Source organism: Patagioenas fasciata, chromosome W (genome assembly GCF_037038585.1).
Source record: "Patagioenas fasciata isolate bPatFas1 chromosome W, bPatFas1.hap1, whole genome shotgun sequence".
NCBI classification, from domain to species: Eukaryota; Metazoa; Chordata; class Aves; order Columbiformes; family Columbidae; genus Patagioenas; species Patagioenas fasciata.
The window spans coordinates 648,480-667,666 of NC_092559.1; the positions used below are offsets into that span (position 1 = coordinate 648,480).

The 19,187-nt window shown below is 57.7% G+C and overlaps 1 protein-coding gene across 1 annotated transcript; it reads right to left on the reverse strand.

The window, feature by feature from the left end:
• Positions 1 to 5,032: 5,032 nt before the first annotated feature.
• LOC136114634 (one cut domain family member 2-like) lies at positions 5,033 to 18,991 on the reverse strand. The gene is made up of 2 exons (XM_065860050.2): positions 17,881 to 18,991; positions 5,033 to 5,395 (listed from the first exon to the last, which is right to left on the reverse strand). The coding sequence occupies exons 1-2, from the start codon at positions 18,938 to 18,940 to the stop codon at positions 5,109 to 5,111; spliced, it is 1,347 nt and encodes a 448-aa protein (XP_065716122.1). The 5' UTR covers positions 18,941 to 18,991; the 3' UTR covers positions 5,033 to 5,108.
• Between the last annotated feature and the right edge of the window lie 196 nt (positions 18,992 to 19,187).

The window sequence follows — 19,187 nt, forward strand, 5'->3', positions numbered from 1 at the left end:
TTCACAGCTGCCCAGAGCCGCGCTGCGTGTTCTGCCGCGGGACTGAAGAAGAGCTGAGCTCAGGGTGGGCCAGGCCTGGGAAGGCGCAGGAGGGGCAGCAGGGGTGACCGGGGGGTTCAGGAGGATAAACGGGATAATGGGGGCTAAAGGACACAAACGCTGCAGGGCACCACTAGCTCCCCAAGACAAACAACCAACTTTTGAGTCATCGCTAAGGAACGCGACACTAACGGAGCCCAATGTCGCTTTGTTTCATCGCCGACTTGAGAAAGACAAGTAGCTGATGTTTGAATGAAAACTGTCATTGCAAACACCACCAAAACACTGGGGGAGCGGCTGGGGGCCCGAGCGGCCCCGCTCGACACAAACGCTCCATCGGGTCTGTGTGGGGAGGGACGCGAGAGGGGACACGGAACGTCACCGGGACTGGCAGAGGGACACGGGGTGAATGTCACCAGGACTGGCAGAGGGGACACAGAATGTCACCAGGACTGGCAAAGGGGACAGGGGGTGAATGTCACCAGGACTGGCAGAGGGGACACAGAATGTCACCAGGACTGGCAGAGGGGACAGGGGGTGAATGTCACCGGGACTGGCAGAGGGGACACGGGGTGAATGTCACCAGGACTGGCAGAGGGGACACGGGGTGAATGTCACCGGGACTGGTGGCTCCACGGTGGGTGTCTCAGGGTCTGTCTGGGACAGGACGGGACTGGAAACGAGCACAAGCAAGATGCAGACCGCACAGAGAAAGCAATCTTTGGTATCTTTGGTATCATCGAGACGATTAAAATCAGCAATGGGAAGGTCAGTGAGGTAGCCTCTTTGGTTCTCACTAGAAATACAAAGGTTTTTTCTTTTTTTCCTTTTTTTTCCCTTTTTTTTACACGCAGTTCATTCTCGGAAGCAGCTCGTGTCCTGGAAGGGTTTCTCGCTTTTTGCTTCGTATGCATCATTTTTTCCCAGCTGAAGTTTCAAGAAGCCACGAAGTTCAGGCAAAGTACCCCAGCGCCTCTTTTCCTGTTGTTCCTGAGCGCACAGTTCTGGGTTGAACACTCATTGCTTGTCCTCAAATTCACTCTGTTGTTCCGACAGAAAATCAGCTTCAGTGCTTTAAAGGTAATTCTAAATAAAACTAAAAACTATACAAGAGCATCCTTGGATTATGATGAATAAGTTAAATAAATAAGTTATATTATGACGGCTTCACGTGCCATAATAAAGGTACGCCTCTCTCATCAATGGGAAGAGATTAACTTAAATAATTTAAACAATTAAACTTAATTAAAATAAGAAATTCAAACTGGACTCGAGTTTGATGTAACTCGTGATCGTTCTCCCGTCCGCCAGAGAAGCTGGCTGCCCTGCGGAGCAACACTGACTAACACAGGCTTCACGTCTCTGATGTGCTACAACAGTTAAACGGATAAATAAGCTAAATTAATTCCAAATGAATTAATAAATTATTGAATTAGTTACAAACAACTAACACTGGAGCCTGATCCTTCAGTCTGTACTCAGGCAGAACTCCCATTGAATTCGAAAGCTAAAATGAAAGTCAGTGGGATGTAGACTGAACAGATTTCAGGACCTGCTCTAAGACTAAATTAAATAAATGACATCACTGATAGATAATATGTTGGGTTAAAACCCACAGGTGTCTGGAAAACAAAATGAAACCGCTTTAAGCTTTGCCTTTTAAAAAGTTCAAACAATAAAAATCCCCTTAGTAAGTATGAAGGAGGCCGAATGCCAAGCTTGCCCACGTCTGAACCGCGTGCGTGCAGCGACGAGCGAGAGCCCCTGCTGGTGCCCGAGCGGCTCGAGCGGCGCGGGCCCGGCCCCTCCCGCCGCGCTCGCCGGTTCGGCCCTTTCCGCCTCTTTGGGTTCGGCTGCAGGTCGGGCACCCAGAACAGAGCTTTCCCAGCCCAGAGCGCCCGCGCTGCTCCCGCGGGGCTGCACGGGGCCCCGGGCGTCCCCAGAGCCGGACCCATCCCGGCTGTGCCCGGGGTGGCGACCCCAAGCACACGCTGCAGGAGACGCTGGGACGCTGCCGGTACAGTCTTTGGTAGCAGAGTAAATAAAAGGAACGGGGTATGTTACACGGCTCTATAGATTCATAAATATATGGTATATAAACGATATAAACGTAACATATCTATTTGAGTTTTTTAGTATGGGCAGAATACAGCATGTATTCTGCTCATACCGTACATACAAATACATCTACGCACAGTATATGCTACGGACACCGCTCTGCCGAGAGCTGCCACGCAGAACCCGACGAGCTGACAGGGACAGGGAAGACACGACACGGGGCCGTGAGAGGTAGGGATAAAACATGCAGCGGTGTTTTCAGATGGAAAAGCCCTTCCCAAACACAGGTGCTGGCGCGCACCAGCACAGAGCTGAGCGCTTCCTGGCAGCTTTGTTCCGGGTCTGACCACGGGCTTGCTTTGGAGCATTTTCGGGTCGCACAGACCTGCCCGGAGGTCTCTGTGGAAGGGCGCTCTGCGGCCCAGGGCAGGCGTGTGCTGTCAGCCTCGCCGCCAGGATCCCCAATTTGCTTTTCCAAAACCTTCCCTGTCCCAAGCAGACAAGGCTTTTTGATTTTCTTTAAGCATTGGAAAGTGACTGCAGCAATTCTGCAAAGCAGTTAAAAAGAAGCCCTCAGTTAAAGGTCGAGATGGAAGCAGAACGGCTCCACCGCGCTCCAGCTCTGAAGATAAATTTGGGCCTGGGTCTACGTGTCACGACTTGGATCATCGTGACTTGGATGGTCACAGCTTGGATCAACCAACACAAGGCGTCTAACACGTCAGAGCGACCCCCGCGCACCACGGGGCCCTGTCGCTGCGCCCGGGCGGGTCTGAGCGCGGGGACCGGGTGTCAGCGCTCACAGTGACACAGGTCGGTACACACACTGCAGGTTTTATCCCTGGGGAGCAGAAGGAAGGGTGCAGGTCACTCAACCCATTTCACGTACAGAAGGACGGGCGTTCAAAGCTCCAGACATACGGGAGGCCGGCGCTACCTGACACAACAAGTCACCCGCAGCCCACAGGTCTTCCTGCGCGGCTCTGGAGAGAGGACACGCGCCCGCCGAGCATCCCGACACCTCGCACTTGGAGCCCGTGCAGCTCTCGGGGAGATCCCGTGTGAGGCAGAAAGAGGAAAAACATCAGTGGACCCACCCTCGTGGTTGCGCAAAGAAACAGAAGTGGTTACCTGTACACAGATCAACGGCGCTACACGCTTAGTCGTGCAAGAGGAGAGAATGAACCGACACAATGAGAATCCTCATCTTTGGTATTGTAGCTGTTGAGGTTTTGGTTGCTCTGTTCCTTGTTCTTTTGAAAAAACTGCATAGGCACAAATTAAAGACAATCTTCAACGTTAGGATGACCGAGTTGTCAAACGAAGCAGCAATCGTCCTGGCTTTGCTTTGTTCTCGTTCTTTCCAACCCTTTCTTTGAGGTCTGCTTCCTAAACTGTCCGAGACGCCTGTCAAAACACAGTGTGTTACTCGTTTGCTTCCTGACGCGCTTCCTTGGTTTGGTTTTCACTATTTATTTAGTTTCATTTCATTTTTAAATGGAACAGTTTGTTGCAGAAGAAGTAGGTGCAGAAATCGTTTCTTTGGTTTCGATTAAGCAGTACATATAAAAAGTCTCAAGTGTCTGTAGGGCCGCGGCGGCGCTCGGCTCGCTGCCGGGACGCGGGGGGGCTGCGGCCGCACCGGTGGCACCGACGGGCGCCGCGTCGCAGCCGCAGGGGGAGCGCGGGGCTCGCGGGGCTGCCCATCGCCAGACCCGCACCGGCGACCAACAGAGAATGGCGAGTTATAAACATCTTTGGCTTGCAGAAATCCTGTCTCTTTGGTGTGCTGAGCTCCCGCAGGCTGGGGCCACTGAAGGAACTGAGGGATGCCATAGGGCTGCATGGCGGACTGAAGTCACCTGCGGCACATCTGAAATGGTCACTAGCATCTGTAGGGCTTGTTTCTGGGTTTTTCCTGCTTGAAAGTACTATAAAATACCAAAAAAAACCAAAATCAAAAAGAACAAAAATGCACTGAACGCTAAATAAGCTTCAGTAATAAGGACATTGCTGAGAAGAAACTGGATACCTGGTAACTTAAAAGGCCACGTTAATGACCTAAAGTAATCTCTCCAAAGGTTGTTTGCTCCGTGTGCCGTGGCAGTTAAACCGGCCTCCTGAGTGCGCGCCCGCGTGGGTGCAGACACAGAGCTCGTGACAAACCGCAGCTGCGCTGGGGCTGGCGTGCCACAGGCGCCCCCGCCCGCGCCAGGCCCGTGCCACCGACGGCTCCGCTGCTGCCCTTGTGCTTGGTGCTCTGGGCTCCAGTGACCCCAAGGTTTCTGACCCCAGATCAAACTGTACTCGCTGACTAAATTAAACAAACTGAAAAAAATAAACAAACTTGGCCTTTTGTGTAAAACCTTTAACAAAACCATGCCTGAGTTTTCAATGTGGGTTCTTGGGTTCTTTAGCGTCTACGTGTCAGACTTTGTGCTCTGTTCTCGCGTGGCCGTGCAGCGGCCCCCCCGCCGGCCGGGCTCTTTGGGTCAGGAGAAGCTTGCCTCACCGACTCCCGACATTTCAGACCTGTCCTGAGCATAGTATTGTATAGAAAGAGGTTAATTTTCCACTTGCGCCCGCTGAGAGTGCCCGGGAGCCGTGCAGGTGTCCCCTGTCACAGCTGGGCTGGGCTTGCTGTCCAGGAGGATTGTGCTTTAAGTCACCGGTGCAGGGACCCGCCGCGCAGCCGCTCTCTCCACCACGCCGTGCCGTGCTGTGCCACGCCACACCGCACTGTGCCACGCCACGCTGTGCCACACCGCATGGTGCCATGCTGTGCCACACTGCGCTGTGCCACACTGCATGGCACCGTGCCGTGCCACACCGCGCTGTGCCACACTGCATGGCACCATGCCGTGCCACACCGCGCTGTGCCACACTGCATGGCACCGTGCCGTGCCACACCGCGCTGTGCCACACTGCATGGCACCGTGCCGTGCCACACCGCGCTGTGCCACACTGCATGGCACCGTGCCGTGCCACACCGCGCTGTGCCGGCCGCCCCGTCAGGCTTTGGTGCAGGTGCTGGGGGCCGAGGAGGAGCCCCCGGAGCTCAGGTCGTCCTGCCACTTCTCCAGGCTGCGCCGGCGGGCGTTCATGAAGAAGTTGCTGACGGTGGTGAGCTCCAGGCCCAGCTGCTGGGAGATGGTGATCTGCATTTCTTTGGAGGGACGCTTGTTCTCCTTGAAGATGGCGAAAAGCGTTCTGCGCTGGAGGTCCGTGAAAACCAGGCGCGATTTCTTCTGCGAGTTGTTCCGCTCTTTGTTCGGCTCTTGCTCTTTGCGTTTGCAGGCTGGGGAAGGGAAGGGAAGGGAAGGGAAGGGAAGGGAAGGGAAGGGAAGGGAAGGGAAGGGAAGGGAAGGGAAGGGAAGGGAAGGGAAGGGAAGGGAAGGGAAGGGAAGGGAAGGGAAGGGAAGGGAAGGGAAGGGAAGGGAAGGGAAGGGAAGGGAAGGGAAGGGAAGGGAAGGGAAGGGAAGGGAGAGAGAGAAAGAGAGCGTCAGGATGCGTGTGCTGCCCACAGACCCTGCAGACCCCACGGAGCCCACTGGACACCAGCTGTGACCCCCCCACAGCACTGCGGAGCAACACCAAGGAGCAGCACCGAGCACCAAGGAGTCAGCACTGGGGAGCAGCACCGAGGAGCAAACAGCAGGGATCAAACACCAAGGAGCAGCACGAAGGAGCAGCACCGAGCACCAAGGAGCCAGCACTGGGGAGCAGCACCGAGGAGCAAACACCAAGGAGTAGCACCGAGGAGCAGCACTGAGCACAAAGGAGCCAGCACTGCGGAGCAGCACCGAGGAGCAAACAGCGGGGAGCAAACACCGAGGAGCAAACACCAAGGAGCAGCACCAAGGAGCCAGCACCGAGGAGCAAGGAGCCAGCACCGAGGAGCAAGGAGCCAGCACCGAGGAGCAGCACCGAGCTCCAGGCACTCGGAGCGCTCCCACACACAGCCCACAAATCCACTGCTGTTTCTGGGCACTGTAGGACACTGAGATTTTCCAATGCTTTGCTTGTCTGTCACAGCAGCGCTAGGATTAAAAATTCAGCTTATCTGATGTCAGGCTCCAGGACAGAAGCAAAGCACATCCCTTTTTCCCCCTGCAGTAGCTAAGACAAAGATTAATTCTTCACAGCAAGTTCTCCTGTGCTGTAGCACACAACAACTCCACATTGCTATTTTTTCACCAGAACTCCACCCCGGGTGACGGACAGGACAGCCGAGCACGGCGGAAACACAGCTGGAAACTGCTGCTCATGCACTTCGAATAAACCTTCTGCCCGCACTATTTGGGGAAAGACAGCCTTTCTTTGATGCCCCTCCGGCCATGGCACGGCAAGGTGCAAAGCCGACCAAGCCATCGAGAACCCTGGGCCCCATATACTTGAATTTATCAGCATTTGGGTTTACAGCAGGAATTCTGCAGCTGCTTCCCAGAGGAAAAAATACTCTAAAATACCCTGGATTGCAAATCTCTTTTAAGACAGGTGAATGTCTTTCATCTGAGATGAAATCTCCCCTTCCTCCTCAGATCCTCCTTATCGCCCTAAAGCCTGACCCTGTGCTTTCCCAGGCCAGGCTCAGCTAGGCCAGGCTCGCTGCAGCCCACGGGCCACGAGGGTTTGGGAGGGATGGGCTCGGACACACGGACGCACAGACACACGGACACACGACCAGAACCGCCCGTCAGAGCCCAGGCCGGGCGGGCAGCAGCGCCGGCATCGCTGCGCCAAGCCGTGCTAATGGATCCTAAAAATAATCAGCGTTAATAGCCGAGCTGTATTTATTAGCACACAGAGAACATCAAGTGCTGAAACCAATACCGCTACCGTAGCACACCCAGATTTAAAAATAGCCTGATAAGGCTGTCTACACAGGGCAGAAAGATAAAAAAATCCATATGTTGACATGGTTGGGTAATGTGCTGGGACAAAATAAGTAGAGCGAATTGATAAGTGGAGAGGTTTTTAAGTAGCCCTATTAAATAATTCTGCAGGTCTAGAATGGGAAATGAGAACCTGGCGAAAGAAAGCACAACTCAGAGTGTGGAAATGTGTGTAATTAACCTGTGGGCAGGACCGCATGCGTGCCAGGGGTGTGTGCCGGGACAGCATCGCCCCGATGGCGTCGTCTGGACAGCATCGCCCCGGTGGCATCGCCCCAACGGCATCTCCTGTACAGCATCGCCCCAATGGCATCGCCCCAACGGCATCGCCCCAATGGCATCGCCTGGACAGCATCGCCCCAACAGCATCGCCTGGACAGCATCGCCCCAACGGCATCGCCCCAATGGCATCGCCTGGACAGCATCGCCCCAACGGCATCGCCTGGACAGCATCGCCCCGATGGCATCGCCCCAACGGCATCGCCCCAACGGCATCGCCTGGACAGCATCGCCCCGATGGCATCGCCCCAACGGCATCGCCTGGACAGCATCGCCTGTACAGCATCGCCCCGATGGCATCACCCCGACAGCATCGCCCGGACAGCACCACCCCGACGGCATCGCCCCAATGGCATTGCCTGTACAGCATCGCCCCCACGGCATCACCCCGACAGCACCGCTCCAACAGCATCACTCCGATGGCATCGTCCAGAGAGCATCGCCCCGATGACATTGCCCTGATGGCATTGCCCCAACGACATTGCCTGTACAGCATCACCCTGATGGCATCACCCTGACAGCATCACCCCAACGGCATTGGTTGGACAGCACCGCCCTGACAGCATCGCCCCGATGGCATCGTCCGGACAGCATTGCCCCGGTGGCATCGCCCCGGCAGCACCGCCCCGATGGCATCACCCCGACGGCATCCCCCCCCACAGCATCCCCCTGATGGCATCCCCCTGATGGCATCCCCCTGAAGGCACCGCCCCGATGGCATCGCCCGGTGTTTCTGTGGGAAATGCCTTGGTGGAGTGGCTGATCCTGAGCTCCCTGGGTCCCCTCTCCCCGCGGGTCAGGAGCAGGGCCAGGCTGGGACTGCATTTGGGGACGCGACACCGCGCCGCGAACGCAGGCGGCCGGACCCGTGCTGGGGACGAGATGAGCGGCTGCGCTGCAGCTTCTAATCGGTTCCGGGACACCGCGAAGGTTCTAGCGTTTCCTAACATCACTAATTTATGTGCAGAGATATGCTGCGTTTTACAGTTATTGGTATCTTATAATAAATAATGCAAAGGTATGTGCTTTTCGATGCATTCAGTAAATACTTTCCTTGAACTGTTAGGTTTGCTCTTGAAAAGGCACCACCAAGGCAAATGTTGTTCCTTGACATGCATTTATCAGAAGAGAAAAATGGAGCGAGCACTCTAATAAAATCAAGTTCTTACCCAGGAAACCTGCCTACAGAAACAGAAACGCCTTAACGGCGCAGGGAGGGAAGCGGCCATCTTGATCCTAAGAGCAATTTGATTTATTAACTGCCAGTAATGCTGAACACTTTCTATGGAATACAATGGACAACTGGCAAGAATTGACAGCCATGACTGTGGAAAAAAATGCAGTCTTCCCTTCTACTCTGGACTAAAGACACTTCACACAGAAACAACACAGAAAGAGCTCAGAAACAGGCGCGGTGCTGCCTCAGCCCATGGGGAAGAGGCTCCATCCACTCTGCACCCCGGGCTCAGCGTGTGCTGCCGGGCGCCAGGACACGCTCGACCCGCTTTCCTTTCAACTCCACACGCTTCGCAGTCCAGCCAAGTTTTTTTTGTGGCCAAGTATCATTAAATTGAATATTTCTACTAATAGTTAATTTGCTTTTTTTTTTTCTGGGGGAAAAAAGCAGCGATGGAGCATCTTGCAGCTTCTCAGGTTCACTAACAGATAGGCACCGGCTTTGTGGTGTTTTCACCCTAGTGGTAAAAGTGCCTTTGGACCTATGAAACAAACAGCGGGACTCAAGAAGGAGCCAAGCAGAGAAAACATTCCCTTAATCCAGCGGTGAATAATTTCCCTCCATCGTTCGTGAGGATAAGCCATGAATATTGATCTCTCGTATGTGGTTTCATACGGGTGTAGCACAAAGTCAACTAAACCCAGTTATCTGTCTGATGGAACTAAAAAACGTTCGTCAATTTGATTTCGGAGAGAACTCAATGTGAAGGAAATTTAATTATGCTAGTAATACTGAACACAATGAAATGACCATCAAAACGTTTTCCAAAGGTTTAAAATGTTTTTCTTTCGCTGTGATTCACTTAAAGCAACCCCTTGTATATCTGTGTTACTACAATCTCTTAAAAACAAGGCCTTAAAAATCAATTTGATTACCTCTCTGAATTAAGTATGCACAAATGAAAGCAACCGAGATCAATACAAATTAGGTTAAGTACTCCGCTGTGTACAAAATCATTATGTAACAAGAAACAATTTGAATGAAGATGCAAATAACCACATTGTTGGGTGCGCAGCCACCGCGCCGTCACCGCCGGTCCCTCTGCCGGCACACGGAACGGCCGCGGCCGCCCCAGCGCCAGAGCCTGCCTGTGCTCCAGAACTGCAGCACAGGGTCGGCGCTGCTCTCCCATCGTACCAGCCCAGGTCCCTGTCCCAAACCAGCCCAGGTCCCTGTCCCAAACCAGCGCAGGTCCCTGTCCCAAACCAGCCCAGGTCCCTGCCCCAAACCAGCCCAGGTCCCTGACCCCAACCAGCGCAGGTCCCTGTCCCAAACCAGCCCAGGTCCCTGCCCCAAACCAGCCCAGGTCCCTGACCCCAACCAGCCCAGGTCCCTGTCCCAAACCAGCCCAGGTCCCTGCCCCAAACCAGCGCAGGTCCCTGTCCCAAACCAGCCCAGGTCCCTGTCCCAAACCAGCCCAGGTCCCTGCCCCAAACCAGCGCAGGTCCCTGTCCCAAACCAGCCCAGGTCCCTGTCCCCAACCAGCGCAGGTCCCTGCCCCAAACCAGCCCAGGTCCCTGACCCCAACCAGCGCAGGTCCCTGTCCCAAACCAGCCCAGGTCCCTGACCCCAACCAGCGCAGGTCCCTGTCCCAAACCAGCCCAGGTCCCTGCCCCAAACCAGCCCAGGTCCCTGTCCCAAACCAGCCCAGGTCCCTGACCCCAACCAGCGCAGGTCCCTGTCCCAAACCAGCCCAGGTCCCTGCCCCAAACCAGCCCAGGTCCCTGACCCCAACCAGCCCAGGTCCCTGTCCCAAACCAGCCCAGGTCCCTGCCCCAAACCAGCGCAGGTCCCTGTCCCAAACCAGCCCAGGTCCCTGTCCCAAACCAGCCCAGGTCCCTGCCCCAAACCAGCGCAGGTCCCTGTCCCAAACCAGCCCAGGTCCCTGTCCCCAACCAGCGCAGGTCCCTGCCCCAAACCAGCCCAGGTCCCTGACCCCAACCAGTGCAGGTCCCTGTCCCAAACCAGCCCAGGTCCCTGCCCCAAACCAGCCCAGGTTCCTGTCCCAAACCAGCCCAGGTCCCTGTCCCCAACCAGCGCAGGTCCCTGCCCCAAACCAGCACAGGTCCCTGTCCCAAACCAGCGCAGGTCCCTGCCCCCAACCAGCCCAGGTCCCTGCCCCCAACCAGCGCAGGTCCCTGCCCCCAAACCAGCGCAGGTCCCTGCCCCAAACCAGCCCTCCCGCAGCAGCAAGACGCTCACGGCACCGCGATGCCTGTCTGCAGACACAGGGGTTCCTGCAGCGCTCCAAGAAACAAGCGCAACCTCCTGCATCCTGCAGGATGGGTTTTCATGGTACTCAACCCGATTTTTCTCTCTCTCAGTGCTGTCACAGAGGGAACACCTCCCTCTTTCTAGGTCCTGCATCCTCCAGCTGTTGGAGAAGAAAAGATGGATGGGTCTGGGGACTCGGTTCTTTTCTGTTTCTTCCTGGCACGTAGCATGCCTCAGGCCATTTGTGTCAAACCTCTAATAAATCTGCTGGGGGGGCTGAAACGGGGCTGTAAATTCCATGGGGCAGGGGCTGTGCCGCCCAGGCAGCGCTGCGACACCCAGCTCCGCATGGGACCGCCACAGCGGCCTCTGAGTACCACTGGAATGTACTTCCATCATTAATACAGAATAATAAATAATGGATAGGAAAGGGCCAATTTATTGCACTCCAGGGCGAGAAGGAGCGCGGGGCTGGTGAGCAGGGGGCCGGCGAGCAGGGGGCCGGCGAGCAGGGGGCCGGCGAGCAGGGGGCTGGCGAGCAGGGGGCCGCTTCCCTGCAAGCTCAGCGTGCGCCAGAGCAGCTCCGCAGGGCAGCCCTGACACCCCCATCCACCTCTGCACAAACACGCTTTCCTGCAGCTGCAAAGGAACGGTCCCCATTTCCCACAGATGTCTGTGCCGGCATTGATCAGGAGGCCAGCAGCTCTCCTTCCAACAGCTGGGTTGTACGAGCCGTCCGTCCCTCCCGTGGGACCCCGTCCCTCCCAGCCTTGCCGCGGTGCCCAAACGCACCGGTGCTGGTTTGGAGCGCCAGCTGCTTTCAGAAGCACGGGCTGACAGAAACGGTAGAAGCAGCAGTGCTTAAACTCCATCACCCGGCTGTGACGAGCGGTGTCACCCCAGCAGCACAGCCCCGTGGCAGCTGAGCACCCAGACCTCTGCCCAGCCCCAGCAAAACGCCGCATCCTTCACACAGCACTTCCAACACCTGGGAGATCGATGCCTCCTCTCCTTCTCAAGATTCTGCCTTTCGAATCTCCAGGTAGTTTCCAGCTGAATTACAACACTTGTGGGTAACCAGGATTTATGTTCCGCTGGTCAGAGCACGCGGCTGGCGCCAGACCCCCGCACCGTGTGCTCTGCCTGCGGCAGCAGCAAGCGATGCGCCAGCACGTCCCCTGGCACAGCCGGGACCTCCCCGGGCACACAGGGCAGAGAGGACGGGGATTTAAAGCTGGGGTAGGTGAGCGAGCACTGAACAGGAGTCTGAGATGTCAGAGAGGATTAGAACGTGAAATATCTCGCCTTGTTTCCTGCTGACGGCACCCAGCGGCTCCCCCGCGGCTGTGTTGCACTGACACCCCCACGCTGACACCCAGAGCCGGGAGCGGGTCCCACAGGTCCTGCTGCAGGACAGCGCGGACCCACAGCGTCCCTGCCGTGCGCCCCCAGAGCCAGCGCGTTTTCAGAAGTTCTGACTCTCGGGAGAACGCAGGAAACAATTATTTCCTGTTAATGGCTGTTGCTGATGGGGTGGAACTCTGAAGAACAGGGGAGGACGGGAGCAAAGCCCTGGTGACTTATCCGGCTCCAGCGCCAGGGCTGCGCGGCTGTGCCCTGCCGGACACCTCTGCTGAGGCACACAGGCAGGGGACACGAAACGCTGCCTCTTGGCAGGGTCCAGGCATGACTGAGGAGAAAATTGGCACAAAAGGTTCCAGAAAGGCAGGGGAGAAGCTTTGGGAGCTTCTACCCCATGCGTGCGAGGCTCTGACGCCCGTCCCGAGCAGCAGGAGCTGGAGGAAGGACGCTCGTGTCCCCGCGCTGTCCTCACCGGTGCGGGCACCACACGCACCCGGCCGGGAAACGGAGAAGAAGGTGTGTGGGCAGCTCTGCGAGGAAGACTTCCTCGTGCTCTTCCTCCGTCTCCTTCGGCTGCGCGCTACTTGCCAAAGCTTAATGCCTCGGCGCAGGCCCCCAGTCCTAAATGCCCATTATGACAAGATGAGATCTGCTGGAAAATCACCACTCCTCATAAATACGTTTCCTGCTTACTTAGAGATATTTTGGTCCCAGAGACAATTTGCGTTTTGGGAAACTGCCAGCCTCTATCGTTTGTCTAATAATTCCTTTGTGCAGCATTTACCCGTGGCCTGAGTCCCTTTTCTTTTTCCACAACGGAGTAGTTTGATTTTATAGCTCAAAAACCCCAAACAACCCCAAAACACTCCCATTTCTTTTTTGATTGCATTTCTATCTGCCGTCAGTGAGTTGTCTTGTTGATCTTATCACCGAACCCATTTGAGATTAGTCTATTTTGTATGATCTCTGTGTACAAAAATCCTCCATAAATCAGAGAGCCTTCTATGCAAAAGTCTGCAAGATTGATGTAGCTGGATACAAAACCTTTTACCTTGGAAAAAAGAGATGTATTACCTGTCCCATTGGACATAATGCTTTCTCTGCATATTCATCTTCAAAGTATGACGGGGCTTTTTCTAGAGAAGACCAGAGACAAGATAGCAGTCTTAAATACAAACAGATTGCTATCAGAAGAAAGGGAGTCGTTTTTTCTGCTGTGTCCAGCAGGGATAAGATGAGAAGCAAAGGATTTAAAAGACAAAAAGGGAGATTAAGGCTAGTCATTGAGGATTTTTTTGTACCTGTAAGCCCTGGTAGAGATTGCCTAGGTAGCCTGAGGAGCCCCCATCACCGCTGCTTCCTGCACGGGGGCAGCGCCGGACAGCGATGCCTGAGCCCTGTTCAGCCCCGCTTTCCCACCTTGCAGAGCCCGTTCCCTCTGACGGCAGCGCAGGGAGGCTGCTCCATGCCCAGCACACCTGGTGGGGCAGCGGTGAGACGCTCGTCACCTCCCACGAACCGCTAATTGGAAGGGATGAAAGAGCCACCCGCGACTGCTGGGCTGCAGGAACGTCTAGGACAGGACTCTGAGTAAGACAGGGGAGGAGCGCCGAGCTGAGCAACCGGGCCACGCGCAGAACAGAGCCGTGCAAAGTTTGAGCCAGAATGCCTCCAGAAAGACAGAGGGGAGAAACTGCATCAGTCACTGGAAAACTATCCTTTGGCAAAAATGTTCTCTCCTTTATGAATTCCTCACCACAAATAAATTCTGTCAGTTTTCAAATGCAGAGGAAGATGCGAGTTTGGGTATTCCAGTTCAAGTGGTGATGGCCCAGAGATACCAGGAAAAGGGATGTTGGAAAAACTCTAATCAAGAAACATCAAAGACAGATTGGAAAAGCTCAGAATGAGCAACACAGGCTGATAGACCAATTGTTTCTCAAAAACAGCAGAAGGGAAAAGAAAAAAGATAGAAATGCATTTAATGACAAATGTGATCAGGTTTATCTTTATCAACCAATCAAGGAACTGATAAAAACTGGTTGCTTAACAAAACTGGTATTCAAATTTCTGCAGGGCAGAAACATCTTCAGAAATAATGTGGAACAAAAAGATAGGGCAGGATATTATTTCAGAAAGTTGGTACATAAGAAATATAATTTATCACCCAGCACCACAATTTACCGCATGGATTGTTCAAACACAACCACTAATCTATATCTGAAGGGAGTACTAATATTTCAACCCACTAAGCACCTTTCAAAGAATCTTAATGTACCTGTATATTTAGTTCAACACTAAGAAATAGTTTTATATATAGATAACGCACTTGATACAGATGTTATTAAGCCTCAATTTTCAGCTGTAGCTACAGACAACAAAGCAGTCTCAAAATGTAGAGACAGAAACATTAGGAACGGCACAAAGAGGCAGAGGACAGACGGACAACAACAGTCCAGCTGCACACAGCTGCGGCCGGGTCAGTGCAGCAGTGGGACAGGGACCCCCCGCTCCTCTGCCATGGACCCCCGGCTGGGGACAGCCCGCAGCAGGGCCTGCCCCCCTGCTGGCCCCCTGCTGGCCCCCTGCTGGCCCCGTCCTCGTGTGCCCGCCCCCCCGCCCTCCCCGCTCTCCCGCTGCCGCTGTCCGTGGTGCTGACGGTGCCGCCGCTCCCGGCCGTTCCCGCGGCTCCGGCACGGGGGTTCGGCCAGGCCCCCCCTCCCGCCAGGCCCCGCTCGGCGGGGACACAACCGTGGGCACGGAGCAGCGGGGTCGGTCCTGCCGACCCCCAAACCCGCTTCCATCTAAGGGACAGAAACGCGGCGAGGTGAGCGCGACTGCTTCGCACAAATGAATCATCGATAAGTGTTTCGGTACAAAAAAAAAAAAGGTTAGTCATCAATAACGCGATTCAGCAACGGGGAAATCCCAACAGCGGTGGGAGCGTTCTGCTGGTCGGCCCAAAACCCGGGGAAGGCACCGGCAGGGTACGGGCTGGCCCGGCCGTGCGCTGTCCCCTGTTCCCCTGTCCCGCTCACTGACAGCGGCGCGACTGTCACCGCGGCTGCGGCGGTTCGGCGGGTTCCACGGGATAAGGACAGCGAGCGCTCGGCTCTGCCCTGGTCGGGACAGCGGCACCGCCGCACACAGAGCCCCGCCGCCTGCTCCGGCACCTCGGACCCGTCCGAGCCCGCTGGCCTGCGGGGCGACACGGCACGGAGCTCCTTCAGCGGCCTTCTCCCGTGTTCACACGCCGGGGATGCGCTGATAACGCCCCGAGGTCCCGCGCTTTGCAGCAACCCCGGGCGGGCTCCGAGCTCGGCCTGAGCCGCAGCTGGACCTGCCCGCTGCCCGCACCGGCCCGGCGGACGGGGACTCACCCGGACAGCGGGGCTCGCACACCCAGGGACCGCCCAGCGGGGCCGCAGCCGGCCGAGGCTTCACCCGGACGCCAGACAAACCCGACGTTTTACCCTGGACCCCCAAAGCACGCACCGAACTGCTCGTTCACACCAGGAGCCGCCCGCAGCTCTGCCCGCAGCTCCCTCCCTGCCCGCACAGAAACGGCCGAGCACCGTCCAGCACTTAGGGGGCTTTTAAAGAACCCTAAGAAGAGATAATAAGCACAGAAAACAGAATAGAATTATATATCTTCTATAATATTAAGAAACAATAAGCACACCCCGCTGGCACAGCTCCCACAGGGAGAGGGGGGGATTCCCCTAAAAGGACAGCCCATTTTCATCCCGTTTGATTAAAAACCCAAACAAACAAACAAACAACCCCCAAACAAAACAGAGGAGCATGGGGCAAAAGGTTAGTGTTTTCAGAAACCTCAAATACTTGCAGTTTGTTTTGCTTCCTCAGAGGGATTTAAGCAGGTGAGTAAAGAGGAGGCAGGAAGCACGGAGGCAATGAGGCTGCATATTCACACGTGGTAATCATAATAACAAAAATCGATTTCCCAAAGGGAATGGTAATTTGCAAAGGTCTTTCCCGCTCCAGCTCCCATTCCACAGGAAACCCATGCCCACTTTGCCACTGAAGTCTCTCCGAACTTTACTCCTGGATGCAAAGGCATTCAGAGGGAACTGGAAAAGTGGAGATCTAGAATTATATATGCATATATATGTGTACAGCAGAAATTCAGAAATCGCATTTACACACCCAGGAAGCGGTCACCCAGCAGATGCGTAGATGTGACTTCTGACTTTCTGCCCTATATGCAGGGCTCCGTGGGGAACCCCTCACTCAGGACCGGTGCTGGGAAGGAAAAGCACCAGCAGCATTACTGGAAATGAGCCGGCTCAGGTTCCAGATCAATGAAAACTGGGTCCACACGTTTATGCTCCTGTTGCCAGCATTAATGCTCTTTTAATCTTCTAAACATTATCTGCATCGATTTCCCTCTAGATACACGTTTGTTTGAGAAGGCGACACCACCGTGTGCTCCAGCAAAACAGAAAAAACCAAAACCTTTCCGTTCCTCTGATGCTCCTGTTGCAGACAAACCTCGGGACCTTCATTTGGTTGATAATACAGAAGAACTGGACAGCCAGGAGGCGCTGGGAAGGACGGGAGGAGTTTGCAGAGGCTGTTAGAGCCACCCTGTCCCCCTCTCCGGGTATGCCAGCAGCGTGGGCCTTCGGGAGAGCCCACCGGTACCTGCCCCTGATAATCAGCAACGGGCGGTGATCAACCCGCCCGGGCTAAAATCAACCGAAATAAAAGAACTACGGACTCGCCAGAACCAGCATCCCCAGGTTTCTAAACTGCGCTCATGGACATGTCGCTGCCACAGCAGAGCCAAGCCGGACATGGGCACACCGCACCGCGGTCTGTCCGTCTGCCCACGCGTATCTGGCCGTGACACAGCCCGCCCGTTTACCACGGATCCATATCCCCCAGAAGAGCGGTTTCCACGAAGGGCAAGAAGGACACATGACAGCGTATGTTCCGCAGCAGGCGCTGCCCCGAGCCCCGCGGTGCCGTGGGACCGGGCCGAGCAGGGGGCTCTGCCCCCGGGCAGCCGCAGCAGGGCCGAGCGGCTGCCGGTGCGCGTCCGCCCGGCACGGGAAGGGGTTTCGCCGGGTCTCCCCCCGCTCAATGCGGGGCGGGCGCTGCCGGGGGTCGCTGCCCCCCCCGCCCCGAACCCGCAGAACAATGGGGGCTGCGGCGCCCCGCGACCGCGCCAGGGGGCGCCCGCGCGCCCTCCGCGGGACAATGCGGCCGATCCGCGGGGCTGCGCGCCCCCGAGCCGCTCCGCGCCCCCCGAGCCGCTCCGCCCGCCTCGCCAGCTCCGGGGACACGGTCCCCCCGTCCGGGAGCGCTCAGGCTCTCCCGGGGCGCCAGGGGCGTTGGGAGAGGCGCGAGCGATGCTCGCTAAGAGCGCGCAGAGGTGCGGGAGGCGCGGAGCGGTGCGAGAGGGGCGCAGGGCGCCCTCCAGCATCCGGCCGGGGACAGCTGCCCCGGCCCCACCACCCGGCAGCGGCCGCGGGGGTCTCCAGGCCGGCACCCGCGGCAGGGAGCGCTCCTCCGCCAGCCCGGAGCCCCCCGAGTCCCGCCGGCTCCGGGCCGGGCTGCGCAGGTGCCGGCGCTGGGGGAGGCGGGGGACAGGCGGGCGCCGAGCCCTTGGCCCCTCGTCCCCGCGCCCGGCAGCTGAGAGCGGCCGAGGCGGAGCGGGCAGGCCCCCGCGCCGGGCCGGTTGCGGCCGGTACCTCCGGGGCAGCGCTCGGCTCCCGGAGGGTCGCGCTCCGCTCCCCGCCAGCCTCCCGCGGGGCGCCGGCCCGCACCTACCTGCCAGCCGCAGGGCTGACATCCTCTGGAACTCCGGCTCCTGCAGCCACTTCCACATCCTCCGGAAGGTCTCCCGGCCAGATTTGAGTTTACTCCAAGGCTTAGGGTTGCGCAGCAAGTCCGAGAGGGTCCCCTGAGAGCGACACAGCACCCGCTGGGCGAAGATGGCCTGCGGGATGCTGTAGCGCTTCAGCTCCGCCGTGATCCTTTGTGCCACTTCTTTGGTGTTGATCTCCTCCAGCTGCCCCGAGCTGCTCACCTGCGAGCCGGAGGAGGAGGAGGGCGGCCGCTCCCGGCCGGCGGGCAGGGCGGGCCCGTGGGGCGGCGGGTGGCCCGGGTGCGCGGGGTGGTGCATGCCGTTCAGGTGGGGCATCATGGCGGGGGGCGTCCCCAGCCCCCGGGACAGGTGCTGCTCCCCCCGGGCCAGCATGGCAGCGTGGGCGTCGAAGTTGGGGCTCAGCATCTTGTCGTGGCCGGGCGGCCCGTAGCCGTGGAGGCCCTGCTGGGCGTTGTGGAGGGGGCCCAGCCCGTTGCCCAGCGGCGAGAGGCTCTGCCCCATACCCGGCATCTCCTTGTAGGGCCCGTAGAGGTTGTTGACGGCGGGCAGCCCGCGCTCGTCCCGCATGAGGGCGAAGCTGCCGCTGACGTTGCCCGAGAGGCGCTGGTGGTGGTGGTGGGCGTGCGGGTGGGCGTGCGGGTGGTGGAACTTGTCGGAGACGGTGGAGATGGGCGGCAGGGGCTGGAGTGGCGTCAGGGTGGTGTAGGTGCTGCTCATGCCCATGCCGGGCGGCGAGGACTCGCAGGGCATGCTCATGGCGTGGTGCAGCGGGATGGAGAGCTCGGGCCGGTACTCGGCGGCGCCGTCCAGCAGCGAGGCCATGCTGGACACCATGGCCGGCCGGGCGGCGGCGGGGGCCAGCTCCTGGTGCGGCGGGGGCACCCGGAGCGGCCCGGCGCCGCGCCCGCCGTGGTGGGGGCTGGGGCTGCCCATCAGCTCCGGCTCATGGCCCGCCGCCCCGTGCAGGCTGCCCAGCGGCTCCATCGCCATCTCGGGGTTCATGGCGCAGGCACCCGGCTCCCCGGCGAGGCATCGACGGCCGCCGCGGCGGCTCCTCAGTCACTCATGGGGGCGGCGGCCGCGCCGGAGCAGCGCCCCGGGCCGCCCGCTCCGCCGGCCCCGCGGGCAGCGGGCAGCGGCGGCTCAGCCGGGCCCGCGCCGGCCCCGCGCCATGTCCTCCGCTCGCCGCCGCCGTCTGCAGGCGGCCGGAGCTGTCCAGGGCGCCCCGCCTGGCCGCGCCCGCGGGGCC

Excerpts from the sequence above, each read along its gene's own strand:
- LOC136114634 (XM_065860050.2), bottom strand. The coding sequence starts at position 18,940 with ATGAACCCCGAGATGGCGATGGAGCCGCTGGGCAGCCTGCACGGGGCG. Across the intron at positions 5,396-17,880 it reads GTCAGCCCTGCGGCTGGCAG|CCTGCAAACGCAAAGAGCAA; the intron begins GTAGGTGCGGGC and ends TCCCTTCCCCAG.